This window comes from Pelobates fuscus, chromosome 5 (genome assembly GCF_036172605.1).
Source record: "Pelobates fuscus isolate aPelFus1 chromosome 5, aPelFus1.pri, whole genome shotgun sequence".
NCBI classification, from domain to species: Eukaryota; Metazoa; Chordata; class Amphibia; order Anura; family Pelobatidae; genus Pelobates; species Pelobates fuscus.
Window position 1 is genome coordinate 322089533 of NC_086321.1, and position 16311 is coordinate 322105843.

General features: G+C 41.6%; 1 protein-coding gene across 1 annotated transcript in view; it reads left to right on the forward strand.

Moving 5' to 3' along the window:
* Positions 1 to 16311, forward strand: part of RAB3A (RAB3A, member RAS oncogene family) — an 81821-nt gene that overhangs the window by 62596 nt on the left and 2914 nt on the right. Inside the window, exons 3-4 of the mRNA XM_063455590.1 lie at positions 11588 to 11706; positions 14944 to 15068. Coding sequence (XP_063311660.1) covers positions 11588 to 11706; positions 14944 to 15068 — 244 coding nt within the window. The remainder of the gene's footprint in view (positions 1 to 11587; positions 11707 to 14943; positions 15069 to 16311) is intronic.

The following is a 16311-nucleotide window of genomic DNA, read 5'->3' on the forward strand; positions in this document are numbered from 1 at the left end:
TTGTCTAGTGCCACGATGTGTGGATTCAGAGTAATACAACAATTTTTTTTTTTTTAAATAGGGTAGTATTTATAGGACCACTAGAGTGCCAGGAAAACAAACTAATTTTCCTGGCACTATAGGGTCTTTGTGTGCCCCGCACCCTCTGGGTCCCACTCTTACTGGGCTGAAGGGTGAGGAAGGGGTTAAACTCTCCTCTTCTGACGTCAGCGCTGAATGCGCATGCGCAGCAAGAGCCGCGCGCGCATTCAGTCCATAGGAAAGCATTTCTCAATGCTTTCCTATGGACGGCAGCGTCTTCTCACTGTGATTTTCACAGTGAGAAGGGTGGAATCGCCTCTAGCGGCTGTCAATGAGACAGCCACTAGAGGCTGCAGGGATAACCCTAGATGGACCTGGCACCCAGACCACTTCATTGAGCTGAAGTGGTCTGGGTGCCTATAGTGGTCCTTTTAAGTGTGTATGTGAATCATGGCAATGTGTTTATATGAGCAATGCAGGCATCCAAAGTACTAACCATGTGCTAAAAGTTACGAGCCACCTTAAAGGGACACTATAGTCACCAGAACAACTTCAGATTAATGGAGTTGTTCTGGTATGTATAGCCAGTCCTTACAGGCATTTTAATGTAAACCCTGCCTTTTCAGAAAAGGGCAGTGTTTACATTGCTGCATAGGGACACCTCTCATGGCAGTCACTCAGACGGCCACTAGAGGTGCTTCTCGGGTCAGTGATAGACAATGTGCAGCACTGATGTTCAGTGTCTCATAATTCTGATTATCTCAGTGCACTGGCCAGAGCATGGGCTGAGCCAACTCCGGCGGACCCGTGTGGCCCTGAAATAAAGGTAAATTTATTACCTTTTTAGGAGGGGCAAGGGGATGCCGGTAACCTAAATGGTGTATCTTTTTTTACACTATATGGTCAGGAATACTCTATGACATCAGTGTGTGTGTGCAGGGACATATTTATATTGAGGGTCTGCATGCAAGGCCATATTTGGATGTAGTTTGTGTGTGAACTCAGGTTTGCATGTGTGGAACATCCGTGTGTGTGAACACAGGGGCATGTAGTTGTTATAAGTGCTGTAGTGGGGAAGGGGTAATAGAGGGAAGCAGGAGGTAATATAAGCTATTGAGGGTGCAAGGGAGGAATAGAGGCTGAAGTGGGTAACAGGTGTAGAATATGTAGGGGGTGATAGGGGTTGTAGCATGTGTAAGGGGTAATAGGGGTTGTAGTGGATAATAGGGGTTGTAGGATGTGTAAGGGGTGATATGAGTTGTAGTGGATAATAGGGGTTGTAGGATGTGTAAGGGGTGATAGGGGTTGTAGTGGATAATAGGGGTTGTAGCATGTGTAGGGATAGTAGGGGTTGTAGTGGATAATAGGGGTGTAGGATGTGTAAGGGGTGATAAGGGTTGTAGTGGGTAATAGGGGTTGTAGGATGTGTAGGGATAATAGGGGCTGTAGTGGATAATAGGGGTGTAGGATGTGTAAGGGGTGATAAGGGTTGTTGTGGGTAATAGGGGTTGTAGGATGTGTATGGGGTGATAGGGGTTGTAGTGGGTAATAGGGGTTGTAGGATGTGTATGGGGTGATAGGGGTTGTAGTGGGTAATAGGGGTTGTAGGATGTGTATGGGGTGATAGGGGTTGTAGTGTGTGTAGGGAGTGATAGGGGTTGTGGTGTGTGTAGGGAGTGATAGGGGTTGTGGTGTGTGTAGGGAGTGATAGGGGTTGTGGTGTGTGTAGGGAGTGATAGGGGTTGTGGTGTGTGTAGGGAGTGATAAGGGCTGTAGGATGTGTATGGGGGTGATAGGGGTTGTAGGGTGTAGGGAGTGATAGGGGTTGTGGTGTGTGTAGGGAGTGATAGGGGTTGTAGGATGTGTATGGGGGTGATAGGGGTTGTAGTGTGTGTAGGGAGTGATAGGGGTTGTAGGATGTGTATGGGGTGATAGGGGTTGTGGTGTGTGTAGGGAGTGATAGGGGTTGTGGTGTGTGTAGGGAGTGATAGGGGTTGTAGGATGTGTATGGGGGTGATAGGGGTTTTTAGTGTGTGTAGGGAGTGATAGGGGTTGTGGTGTGTGTAGGGAGTGATAGGGGGTGTAGGGAGTGATAGGGGTTGTAGGATGTGTATGGGGGTGATAGGGGTTGTGGTGTGTGTAGGGAGTGCTAGGGGTTGTGGTGTGTGTAGGGAGTGATAGGGGTTGTAGGATGTGTATGGGGGTGATAGGGGTTGTACTGTGTAGGGAGTGATAGGGGTTGTAGTGTGTGTAGGGAGTGATAGGGGTTGTAGGATGTGTATGGGGGTGACAGGGGTTGTAGGATTGTGTATGGGTGTGATAGCGGTTTTTAGTGTGTGTAGGGAGTGATAGGGGTTGTAGGATGTGTATGGGGGTGATAGGGGTTGTACTGTGTAGGGAGTGATAGGGGTTGTAGTGTGTGTAGGGAGTGATAGGGGTTGTAGGATGTGTATGGGGGTGACAGGGGTTGTAGGATTGTGTATGGGTGTGATAGCGGTTTTTAGTGTGTGTAGGGAGTGATAGGGGTTGTAGTGTGTGTGTTGGGGCTTGGTGAATAAAGGGGAATGGATGGATAGGTTAAAAAAAGTTAAATAATGTATCCCCCCTCCCTAAACCTTACCTTTGTCCAGGAAGGGGGTAATCCTTACCCACGGTGGTGCAGAGAGTCCAACCTCCATCCTGCCATGTGAGTGTCTAGAAGAGCTCCCTCCCTGGCCGGACATGGAACTGCGGGCAGGCTGCCTGAAACGCTGATAAAGCAGCTCCGCAGGGGCTGCTCTGATCAGTTACAGGCAGCCTGCATGGAGGGCTCAACTCAGGGCAGAGGCTCTACTTCTTTTTTCTTCCAGCCTAGACAGGCACAGTGAGAGGCAGCCTGGAGGGTCTTTGATAAGGCCCCTGGGCTGTCTCTCAGTGTGCTACAAACTGTGAGTACAGCACGGCCGACCATGGGGGGGAAGCTTCTCTAACAGCAGGGGCCCGCAGAAGTTCATGCGGCCCCTTACTGAGTGCAGGCTGGTTGGGGAGCTTGCTGAACTCCCCAGCTGCTATTACATTCTGCACCACAGGCGGGCCCCCCAGAGCCTCGGGCCCTCGGTCCATGACCGATATGCCCGAGTGCTCAGTCCGCCCCTGGGGGGAAGTACACTATGGGAGGGGAGGGGGGGGAAATACTATGGGAGGGGAGGGGGGGAGAATACTATGGGAGGGGAGGGGGGGAGAATACTATGGGAGGGGAGGGGGGGAGAATACTATGGGATGAGGGGGGAAATTTCCTGGAATTTCTTTCTAAAAATGAGGTGCGTGTTATACGCCTGTGCGTGTTATACGCCGATAAATACGGTAATCCTGTAATAAGGAAAATGGTAATGTGATCTAGTGTACAGTTATTGTGTATTGTGGAAGGTATAGTCTTCTAACCATCCTTGGGTGTCTGGTTATGATTCCTTTGTTCCTAGGTTTTATTTTTTGGCAGAAACCCTGACTTTACTCCCTAGTAGCAATCTATCGAGTGTTTGACTGCACCCGGAATGCTTCACCAAGCAGGGCAAATCTTGTCAGTGATGTAAGAAGCCAGCGTGCCCACTAGTTTTTGCCAGTGCTGGCTAAAGAGTTTCCATGGCAACCACAGCACATGCATTATGGTTGCTCTGGGTGGAGAGCGGAGGGACCTCCTGTGGTCTTTTCTGCTGTCCCTTGTCAGTCCCTTTGCACGCCGAGGCATTGATTGACAGCCGGGAGAAAAAACTATTTTCAGACTTTTTTTTTCTCCTAATCTTTACATTTGCTAGCAAATGTATAATTACAATCTTATGCTCAATGTAATGAGCATAAGATTGTTTGGGACATGACAGGTGCCCTTTAAGGTAAGACAACGCCCAGGACCTACAGACACCATAACAAGTCAGTAGGTGCCTAGAGTGTCTCTTTTAAGGCACTTATAATGCATCCTACATTAAACAAAAGAAAAAGAAAAAAAAGATCTCATGGATATGCTGTATCATCACATTTGTATCTCCAATTGTAAATGTCATTTTATTATGCTTATACCTACTTTACAGTAAGTGTAAGCATAATATGACAACTGATTATTTCACTGATGATAGAATTTGAAAAACTTGGAAAAAAGAATTAAAAAAAAAAAGCTACTTTAATAAACGTGATCATACTGATCCCTTAAAGGGACACTATAGTCACCTAAACAACTTCAGCTGAATGAAGCAGTTTTAGTGTATAGATCATGCCTCTCAGGTTTCACTTCTCAATGCACTGCCATTTAGGAGTTAAATCATTTTGTTTCTGTTTATGCAGCCCTAGCCACACCTCCCCTGGCTATGATTGACACAGCCTGCATGAAAAAAAAACTGGTTTCACTTTCAATAGGATATAATTTACCTTAAACAACTGTATCTCTTGCTCTGTAAATTGAACTTTAATCACATACAGGAGGCTCTTGCAGGGTCTAGCAAACTATTAAGATAGAAGGGGATTAGAAAATCTAAATTAAACAGAGCTTGCAGTAAAGGAAGGATAAACTTTAGATGACTCTTTACAGGAAGTGTTTATGGAAGGCTGTGCAAGCCACATGCAGGGAGGTGTGACTAGGGTTCACAAACAAAGTGATTTAACTTCTAAACGGCAGAGAATTGAGCAGTGAGGCTGCAGAGATATGTTCTATATACCAAAACTGCTTCATTAAGCTAAAGTTGTTTTGGTGACTATAGTGTCCCTTTAATAATTTTCTTATATCCCCTATTTTAACGTTTCCAATTTTTCCTGTGCTAGTTACATCCTGCAGAGTGAACAGCAAACTGGTCCACTGCTGCAGCTCTGCGGGAGTGCTGCACCAAACGTTGTCAACTAAACAGCTCCTGGAACAGGGGACCAATTGACGGCATCATACACTGACAGCGTTATTTACTAAAGTGGGAATGTTAATGCCAGAGGAGACGACCTGAAATCATATTTTACTTTTTCCAGTTCGACAATTTTGACCATACATTTGGAATTTGCTTTGGTTTTGCTTTGAATTCTCACTTTAGTAAGTAACCCTGTGAATTGAAATGTAGCTATTTATGTTATTATCTTGTAATGTTTCTTATAGTGCCAACTGATTAGCACAACAAATGACGTTGAACAACCTTAGGAATACTTGCGTTGGCTGGGTAGGTAATAATCCTAGGCTTGTCTGCTAGCATTGGAATTATGTGTTTTAGACAGATTTTGATAAGAATTGGATTGCATTTACACTGAAAGGACAAAAAAAAAAAAATACATGTCACTGTAAAGAGCAACATGAACTGCAGGTGGCCTTCTGACTTTGTTTAACACCATTATGCATGCATCGTGCTGGATTTTGTCCTTCACCATAAATACGCTACATAACAAAGATAATATATTATAATATGTCTGTCAGCCAGTGAGGCACAATGAGAGTCTGGAAGGCTGCCATTTGAGCAGCTGTTCTCCAGACAATAAAACCATAAAAGGGACACTATAGGCGTCCAGACCACTTCAGCTCATTATCCCTGTCAGTTTAACCCTGCAGTAGTAATTATTGCAGTTATTGATAACCAGACTAGAGGCCATTCCTGGTGGTTAGGCGACTTTTAATCGCCTAACTGACGCCGAACGTCCTCACGCTCTGCATGAGGACATCCAATGTCAGCTAAAACCCCATAGGAAAGCATTGATTCAATGCTTTACTATAGGGTAATCCTAATGCGGTGTTTGCTGCACATGTGCATTATGTTCCCCTCCAGCTGATGTCTGCCATGGGGAGGGAGGGTACTATAATGCTAGGAATACAAAATTGTAGTTTCCCTTTAAGAATGATGCAATTGGCATGGGCTTGCTCCCCCATTCTACCTGGAAATCAGGAAAGGTTGTGAGTTTGTGCTCCCAGTCAGATCAATCCATATATTTTTGTGTGTGAAAAATTGGCTTTATTATTTAACCTTTTGCTAAAAAAAGATACTCATCTCTCATGGATACAATTGGAAACACAACACAAGTTTATCAATAGTTTGTGCTACCTCCCTTTGCCAAGATAACCGCTTTTAGTCTTTTCCTACAATGCCTGATGAGGTTGGAAAATACATCGCAAAGGATCTGAGACCATTCATACATACGGAATTTCTCCAGATCCTTCAAAGTTTGAGGTCTATGCTGGTGGACTCTCCTCTTAAGTTCACCCTACAGGTTTTCTGTTGAGATGTCCATGGCAGTACATTTTACGTGCTGATTGTTATCTATGTTGTCCTGTTGGAAGATCCAGTGAGGAAAATTTTAAGCTTTCTGGCAGTAGCAGTCATATATGTTGATATTTAATAGAGTTCATGATGCCGTGTATCGTAACAAAATGTCTCTGGCTGAAAAACAGCCCCAAAACATTAAGAGACACCACCATATTTAACTGTGGCCCTGAGGTACTTTTCCATAAAACTACCTCTCTGTGTGCACCAAACCCAATGTCAGAAAGCTCCCAAACTGAAGACACTTGAGTTTGTTCTTGGATGAGAGGAGAGGCTTTTTTCTTCAAACCCTTCCAAACAACATGTGGTTGTGTAGGTGACGTCCTATTGTAATTTTATAGATTTCTCATCCCAAGACGCAACTAACTTCTTTTTTGGCCACTCGAACCATAATCTTCACAGGGTGTTGTGACAATTTAGACACACGTCCTTTTCGAGGTTGATTCATATATTTCCAGTTGATTAGAACTTCATAATTATTGCCCTAATGGTGGAAATGGGCTTTTTTTTTAATTCTTTGCCAAAATTAGGGACAGACAATCAGAATCTTAGTTGTAAACAATCAAGTTTAAACATATAAAAATTTTCTTGGTATATATACAACATGATAGGCTATATAGACCTTGTTTGGTTATTGTGTGTAGATATTACTATCTAATGCGGTCACGTGACCGGCATGGAAACCGCATGGTGTACTGGGATATGTAGTACATTATAATTGCTAATTGACGTCGGCGCGCACTAGGCAGCCGCCAACGTCGAAACCAGTTGGCGGAGTGTAGGTGTCGGCATGCATATAGTTGCGGCCGGCGTCAGGAAGAGAAGGTGCGTATCTATAAGACGACGGCACGCACAAAGTTGCGGCCGTCATCATGGAAAGTAGGCGTGTATCTGTAAGACGACGGCACGCATGAAGCTGCGACCATCGTCATGGAGAGTGAGCATGTGTTTAAAAAAAATATAGAACGTCGGCACGCACAGAGTTGCGTCCGACGTCAGAATATGGGAGTACGCCTGACACACTGAAAAGTGTCGCAGAGCATGGTGCCATATTTAGGGATGAAAGAGTTACCTTATATAACTGCTAGGGGAGGGGTAGTAATAAAAACAATATATAAAAGGTATAGCTAAAAGCACATAACCCATCATATAATTATGACGATCAATAGAAGATAAATTATAAAAACTAGTAACATAATAGCAATGGTAGGTATAGAATATGAACAATATAAGAACAGGAATACTATTTTTACAAAAAAATAAAATGATAAATATTTATAAAAAGTTAAACAAATCAAAATCAGCATTTAAACCATTATCTCCCATATTCTCCCATATTTCTAATTAAAAAGGACGGCAGGGACGTTCTATGCTGCCAGACGGCCTTTAGAGCCACCCCTAAAAGGACGGCATAAAACGCCCGCCGTCCTTAAGGGGTTAAACAGTAAAGACAATTTTTCAGAGCCTTCTTTGCTCATATTTACCAAGTAATACCAATATATTTTTTTTCTTTGATATTTTAAAGACACACACTCACTGACTCACTGACACAAAGTCACTGGCACACATACTGACACACACTCTGATGCACAAACACTGACACACACTCATAAATACATTCACTGACAAATGGCAATTGGGGGCACACCTGAAATATACATTTCTCAGCAGTGATGCTGCCGTAAAGACCAAAATTTATACAAATTCCAGAAACCGAGCACACACAAAAATACAGTTGTAAATTTTTCAGTGCTATTTAAGTTCAACCATATGGCATACCTTCCAACGACATTGACCGTCCCAGAATTGGGTTGCCAGTGGTTGGGGAGTTAAGGAGGTGAACCAGTGATGCAATTGTGTCACTGGCTCCACACAAAAGAGTCTATGGAAGGGGGCTTCGACTCCCACATTAATGGCAGGTCAGCGTAGTGTGAAAACACAAAAGGCTGCCTGCCAATCATTATAGCCTGCCAACTGATACCTGACATTGCAGGGAGCATGGTTTCAGAAAATTACAGTGGAACAAACACATAGTAAAAGTGCCAACAAGGCCTTGGTGAGAAAGGCAAGGAATTTTGGGAACAACTCAGAATAAAGTAATTGATCCATTGATGATGGATCTATTCATATAGAATGGGTAAATCCTTAGTGTGTGTGTGTACACACATACACACACATCTTGTAAATCTACAAATATGTTTACCAGATGTCCGTACACCTGGATCTTCAGAAGCTTTAACTGTCTGTCTATCCATCATCCTAGAACAGAGTCCCTTTTAAAATAAATGTTGATACAACTTTGGCTGAACTAGATGTATCATGGGAAAATAAAGCTTTACGTATACTGCAGACAAAGGGCAACAAGAGTTATTTAATTGGCTGTTCCTATATAGAACATCTAGTCTGCAGTTAGTTGCTGTCTGAGATATATTGAGGAGGAGTCATCAACATCTGCATGTTGGTTCCATTGGTTTGCATGGTGATTTCCCTACTTTTAACACTGACATAAAGTATCCCAGCAAGCCTTAGCTCTGTGCATTGCAAGGAGCGACTGGCTGTTGTCGCTTCCATTGCTGACCTGGCTGCAATCAAGAAGGCCACAGCCAGCCTCAGGTAATAGCAGCCCATTGGAAAATATCTCAGTATCACTGTGGGCCAGTCTGCCCCTGCACAGAATGGTCAGAGAGAGAGGGTAACTTTGTGAACCCTGCTCCTGCCTGGTACCAACATGTTGTGATCCTTTGGCCAGTGTGCCCTACGTCTGTGCCACTTATGGTAGCAGTGGCCCTGGTTATATGATATAATATATCCTTTAATTAATTTAGTGCTATGTAATGTTTTGGTTTGACATAAAATAGTTGTGGGAAGATCTACAGAGAATCAGCCACCTGCAGTAAAAATTGCTGTCAATCAACAGCAAAAGCTGTTTTGACAATTTCCATTAGAGATCAGTTACCATAGATTAGTAATTACCCAACGTCAGACAGTGTTGAAATTCTGCTGGAAGAAGGGCATACACTACACAGATACTTAGATTACAAATATTGTAAACAGAAATTGTCATGTTTGAAAACAGATTTATTTTATTTTTTTTAATTAAAAAGTGTGTGTGCATTGTGTCACATAGTCAATTGTTAAAAGGCAAGGACATTTTTACATGATATAATTAATTATATCAATGGTTACATCACACATGCCATTGTTGACGACCTGAGTAGCGACCTCCGTTAATGACATCACCTATGACATATGAAAACAAAATATTACTGTGGTATCTCACATTACATCACACATGACACTGTTGATGACATCACCTATGACATAATCAATGGCACCACTATTCTCACATACACATGAGAGAAACCATACATAGATAAGTATATACAGCAATATGTAGCAATGTGTAGAAATGGACAAAAAGAAGTGTGAGATATGTTATGTTATATGCGATGTTTACATGATTTCATTGATTGTGTTAACTGCAGGCTTTTATGGCGAGGATGGATTGTATGTGATAGAGAGGTATAAAAGGATGCTATATGTCATGGAGAAGGGTGAGTGAATGCGGTGTAAAGAACGTTGAATCTGAGAATAGTAAGCAAAGAATGATGTATAAGGAATAGTGAGATGAAAGAAGGGAAGTCGTAGTGTGTGAGAAAAATTAAGAATGAGAAAGGCTGTGTTAGAACCATAGTGCCATAGAATCAGGAGTTTGCACCCATGGCTCTTCCCCAAAAGTGGTAGACATGTCTGGGAAAGGGTGGATCGGCACACTCTAGAGGCAGGTAAGTCTGGCATGAATACACACCCGGATGCCTGCCTATCTTTTAAGGCTTGCCCACTGAGGGCAGACGCTACAGGCAGTACATTTAGTGCCCCTTTCAGGGTCCAAGTGCCCTTAACCTGATGGACTTGTGCTGAGCTTGTCTGGGTCGATTCCCTGGTGTCAGGATTGCAAGACTTGACCAGAAAGTCAGGACTGTCCCACTAGAATCTGGCTTGTTGAAAGGTATGTCTGTGCAAGATTGATGAGATGATGTGTGTGAGAGACACTGAAAAGATGGTGATGACGTCTTGATGAGCACCCAGGATGGAGGCATTTTATAGATGGAGGCAGTTTAAGTTTGGAATTTCCTTGCAATTTTGAATTGCTGAAAATTCAAACTATGGGAATATATATGTATGTTGGTCAACTAGAGGAATCATGGTCAACGTGAGTTATTCAAATGGAATCTAGTGTGCCGTCACTTGCTGTCTGACAAAACCATGTACTATGTAGGAGTAGTCATCAACAGAATGTGCACTGTTAACACTTTTCACCATTTTTCAAAAATATTTAACACTTTGATAAATCTCCTCATTATGTTTCCAGGGATGAATATGCAACATACAATTAAAAAAATATATATAGACAATGAGGGGGGTAGGGTCAAATCAGACTAGAACGGACATCATTTTTTTTTTGCAGCTCGCAAGTTTTCACCAAGTTTTTGAATAATCTGAGTTACCTTTCTGCACAGTTGTATGAAATGCCACTGGCAGTCTATCTTGGAAGATTTTTACTTTGCCTAGATATTTTTATTTCTTTTATCAATGGCTAAATACACATTCAGGAAATATGTGGCCTATGCCCTCTCACAGCCATAGAAAAGGCAGTTTTTACATTGCCCCCCTAGGGACACCTCCAGTGGCCATTCCTCAGATGTGCGCAGCACTGCCATTCAGCGTCTCCACGCTGTGCATGGAGACACTGAATTTTCCTCTGAGGAGTTGCTGATTGGCCAAGCTGGCGTTTAGCTCCATCCCCCTGTCCAGCCCCCTTGGGAAAGCATTGTATTGGCTAGCAATAATACATTCTGATGATGTAAGCGGATCGGGGGCGGGCCAGCGCCAGTAGACTTGCGCAGCACTGGAAAATGTTTTTTAAATAACCCCTGGATGTTGGGCTAAAGTAACATCCCTAGGACATACTTTATTATTATTATTATTACATGTTAAGGGGGGGCAAGACACCTAGATGGTGGGTTTAACACTATATAGGGTGAGGAATACATGTTTGTGTGCCTGACCCTATAGTGATCCTTTGAACTTCAGGAAGTGATTCTTCTAATGAAATATTAACTTGTCACTTTTTAAATGTAAATGCATTGCTATTTTTATTATCTTTAATATGAAACAAAGTGTAACCTACTCTTTAAAATGAAGTTGCCCCCACCCCCCAAAAAAATATGTATTTGTATAAGTGTAATGAAAGGCCTACGCATATCTGCATAGACATACATTCTGCTTACCCTGGAATATTTGTTTTGCAGGACACTGCAGGACAAGAGCGATACAGGACAATCACCACTGCCTACTACAGGGGGGCCATGGGCTTCATCCTGATGTATGACATCACCAACGAGGAGTCATTCAATGCTGTGCAGGACTGGTGAGTTCTGTAAATACTTTGAGAGTTGTCTGCGTAATAAGCCTAAAACGTGGCTATACACTCATATTTGTATTCCTTCAGCATCACAATTTGTACATTCTCTCTCATCTTACTCTTGTTCTTTTATATTCTTATGTTATCCCTCTTTCATTTTCTCCTTCTGTAGTTTACAGTTCGGGCCTCCTGTGAGTTTCTCCTTTATAGTAACCATACAGCTACAATAGTCAGCACTTTGGATCTATGCTAGGGGCAGTTAACCTTTTGGTAGTGCTATGCCAAAGTAAAACTTTAAAATCCCTAAGTGAGCCAGCCCTATTTTTTTTCCTCAAGTAACATTTATGTATGTTGAAGAATTCTGCATGTGTTATATACTGGTGCGGGAGATACTTTGTATATTATGTGTGTGTAATGTGGGTTGTCTGTGGTGTTTTGTAAGTGTATATATGGGGTGTGTGTTTATGGTATTGTGTGTGTGCGTGCTTGTATCATTTTGTGTCTGAATTATGAATGCCAGCTGTTTGTGGAATTGTGTGCCTGTTTGTGTGTGGCTGGAGCTGCTTTTAGGATTGTGTATGTGTGGGTTTTATTTTGTGTGTGTGGGGGGCCTTTTTGTGATATTTATGTATGTGCGCTCTGTGATATCTGTGTGTGTATGTGGACTGTTCATGGTATTTGTGGTTGTGTGCAAGTATGTTGACAGCCTGATGTTTAAAGTATGTGTGCAGGCTGTTTCTGGTATGTATGTCTGCGGTTTGTGTGTGTGTACTGTTATGTGAGTTGCAGGTAGCATTTTTGTTTCGTGTGGAATGTCTGTGGTGTTGTATGTGTGTACACAGGCTGTTTGTGGTAAAGTATGTGTGTCTGGGGTTTTGTCTGTGTGGGTGTGTGTTCTGTCAATGATGTTATAGTTGTTCCTTATAGTATTTTGTGTGTGTACAAGGGGCAATCTTTGGTGTTATGTACTTAAGCAATATGTAGTTTTGTGTGTGGACTGTCTGTGATGTTAAGTGTGGTGAGGATTGCTTGTAAAATGTAGGTGTGTGTGGTGGGCTGTGTGTATATATGTGGGCTGTTTGTAGTGTTGTGTGTATATTGTGTTTTGTGCAGATCTCACTTTGAAAATATGATTATATGAATAACAACAACCTAAACAAATTCTGACCCCACTAACCCCAAGAGTGATTCTAATCTTGATTTTAGCCCTAATACTGATTCTAGCTCAGGAAGCCTAGTCTGTGAGAGCCAATATGTGGGCCAGAGAGTAGGGAAACAAACACTACTGTTGATTGTGGCCATACTTACTATGACATTGTGTAAAGAAAAAACTGCACCTAACTATTGGTGTTCTGTTAAAAGCCATGTAGGCAAGATGCACAAAATCTGGGTTCCTGTTTATATGTTCGAACCCTTCAGCAACAATGGCATACCAGTGGCTGTAGTTGATAGTGGAACAGTTTCCAACTGCTACAATATGTTTTCAGCCCTGGGTTCTGTGGGTGAATTATTTTTGAATCCTTCTGCTCTAATATACTTTTCTCACGTCTATAATGTGTTTGCTGCAGTTGAAACCTAATGTTCTATGTTATTTAGCTGTAAATGCTCTTATTGGATTTGGCCATAGACAAAGTTAATTACAAATATAGAGCAGGGTCAGATTCCACCATGCCAAAAATGGTCTCTTTTTGAAAAGTATAAAGAGAATGACCTCTACATAGTGCTAAATTACAACATCCCATTTCCCATGATACCAGTTAATTTCTATACATGTCATTCTTGCATTTTATAATTTATTATTGTTTAGATTTTTCCAGGTCTTTTACTGTTGCTGACAATATTGATCATGTTTCATGTTCTGCATTCACACTGCAGATACCATATAGCACTTTTATAACTAATAACCTCTCTAAATAAATTAACAGGAACTGTAAGCTCTGACTAGCCACCTATCATACTTGACATAAACACCTTGTAAATATGGTGCACGGTGACAAAGGTGTAAAAAAAAAAAGTATAAAATAGAAAACGGCATCATGTTTTATGTATGTCACATATAGTGCTGAGATTGTGAATGACACTTGATTATAATGGCTTCTGAAAATTAGCATTTTAGATTCAGGGGGAGCGTCAATTAACAGATGGTCCACTAAGCGATGTTCCTTCAAGAAACAAGAAAGATAATACTGCAGATTGTCTGTGAAATATGTGCAATCTCCCAAAAAGATGATGTTTCTCCTACATGCAAAAAAATATGCACTGAATTCTATTTTGCCAACCCAGAACTCTAGTTCCAGGCTGACTAGTGACACTGCCAGATGTAGAGTCACACCTCCAGTAACAAAGGGGTTAAACAGGTATGTGCAGCCTTTCATAGCGAAATGCTGCATGCACAGACTCCAGGCATCACGTCAATGATTTGAATGTTAATTCAATGCACATTTCTTTCACAAAGTTGCATTCATTGGCTGAAAGCAGTCAGCTGACAATCTCGGACAATGAGGGAGCAGCAGCACTGGCATCTGGCTTATACGTCACTGCAGAAGGCCAATGTTGTTAACCTGCTTGAGAAGAGACCAGACACCCAGCAGATACCCATGTATGAGGAAAACAGTTTGCCCCGTTACTGGGGAATGATGCCAAGGTATTCCAACCACCATAACTACTACAGCCGGCTGTAATGGTTATGATTGTTGAAGTAACACTCTAAAGACGGGCCTTTCCTATAGACAAAAACGCTTTAAATTTAAGGTGCTTTCATGCCCTTGTTTTTAGCATAATGAAGATATATTTTTTATTAGTACCTCTATTCCCAAATGTATCCAGTTCTTGACTGTTGGCTGACCAAGCCATCGATCAACTTGCACACCATCATAAGCCATTCTGCTCAGGGAGTGAATCCCATGATTTTTATTAACAATGCGTGCAACTTATTACTTTTATAAGAATTCCGATTTCTCTTGAAATCGGCACTTTTATAAAAAAAGACCATGGGGGTCAGTCATTTTTCACATAAAGCACTTCAGCAAGGTGGAGCGCTTTATAGATTTGGAGTGTAAGAAATCATTAAATTAATTCATCAAAAAAAAAACACCAAAACAATCTGTCAACATAATTCAGTTGGGGTTTTATTTATTAATTGAACCAGTATCAACATGCATTCTTAAACACTAATTTATGCAGTCTTCGTGTAAAACAAATTTTGTCTGTAATTTATAACTTTCACTGTAATTCATTACACAGGTCAACTCAGATCAAAACATATTCTTGGGATAATGCACAAGTTTTACTTGTTGGAAACAAATGTGACATGGAAGATGAGAGGGTGGTGTCTTCTGAGCGAGGAAGGCAACTGGCAGAACACCTGGGTAAGTTGCACTGTTTTAGGCAATGCCCCAAGTTTTCATGGCCAACTATTCATTCAACTGATCCTTTGTGTGCACATGAAATAATATGAATGTTACTGCAACATTCTGTATTGAAAATAGTGATATTCAAAGTAATGTGTGTTTTAACTACAATAAATGTGTTTAGAAAGCAGTCTTTGTTAATAAGCTAGCTCCTTAAATTGTCAGTTGTTAGACACTTATCATTTCTCAGAACAGCCCTGCCCCTGATCATACTCCTCAAGCCCCTCAAATTAAAATACATTATTTGTCCATTTGAAACATTGTGTATTCATTGCTGAAGGACAAACTGGTAGCCAAAGTGAGTACAGAATGCATTCATATTTGGCTCATTACACTTTGTAGAGAGAAACTACACCAATTGTAAGAAGGTGCTTGTTTGTAAAAAAAACTATATATTCTGTGAGATTCATTTTAATGGGGTATAGATGTAACATGTGATGCAGGGGTAATATAAAGGGGCGTTGTGTGCTTCCATTATCCCATTACATGCCATTAGGTAATGGCTTCAATGACAATCAAAGGGACTTGTATCACTTTAAGGCAGCAGTCTAATTAAAATGTTTTGGTTCTGAATGAGACAGTTGCTTCACTCTGCATGCTGATAAAAAAGCAGGTAAATGTTTTTTTTTTCTTTTTATATTTACCTGCTTCTTTTTTTTTTTTAATGCTTTCCACACCCACTCCGGAGGGTTGGCGGGGGGCGCTGATCTAACCAATCAGTGTCCTATTCCTAGGAATGATGGAAAAGTACATTGAGCATGCCTGCCAGATTTACACATGTGCAGGTGGAAGGTTTATACACCTTGCAACATCCTGACAGGGGGAGATGATATGGATGCAGAGCAAACTCCAGTGTCAGGTTTCTCTTTCCTGCTGCTGTCCAATGATGGCCTTTTTCTGTCATTAGTGGGCTGATCTGAAACTGAGATGGGTGGCTAAGAGGGGTGGGGGGGATGGGTGAAGAAACTCCTGTAGCTGAGAAGTGTACCCAACAGTGCAATCTGACCAAGTTTCTAAATGTTTATTACATGCTTTTCAAAGTTTTTCTTTCTTTATTCCAGTTTGTATATTTGTTTAGGTTCTTGATGGTTTAAAATAAAATTGTCAAGTAATGCGTGTTCCTTTAAAATTGACCTATAATCCATGTGGGGAACAAATAAGCCCACTAATTTCTATAAACCTTGCTTGCACAATAGCTCTG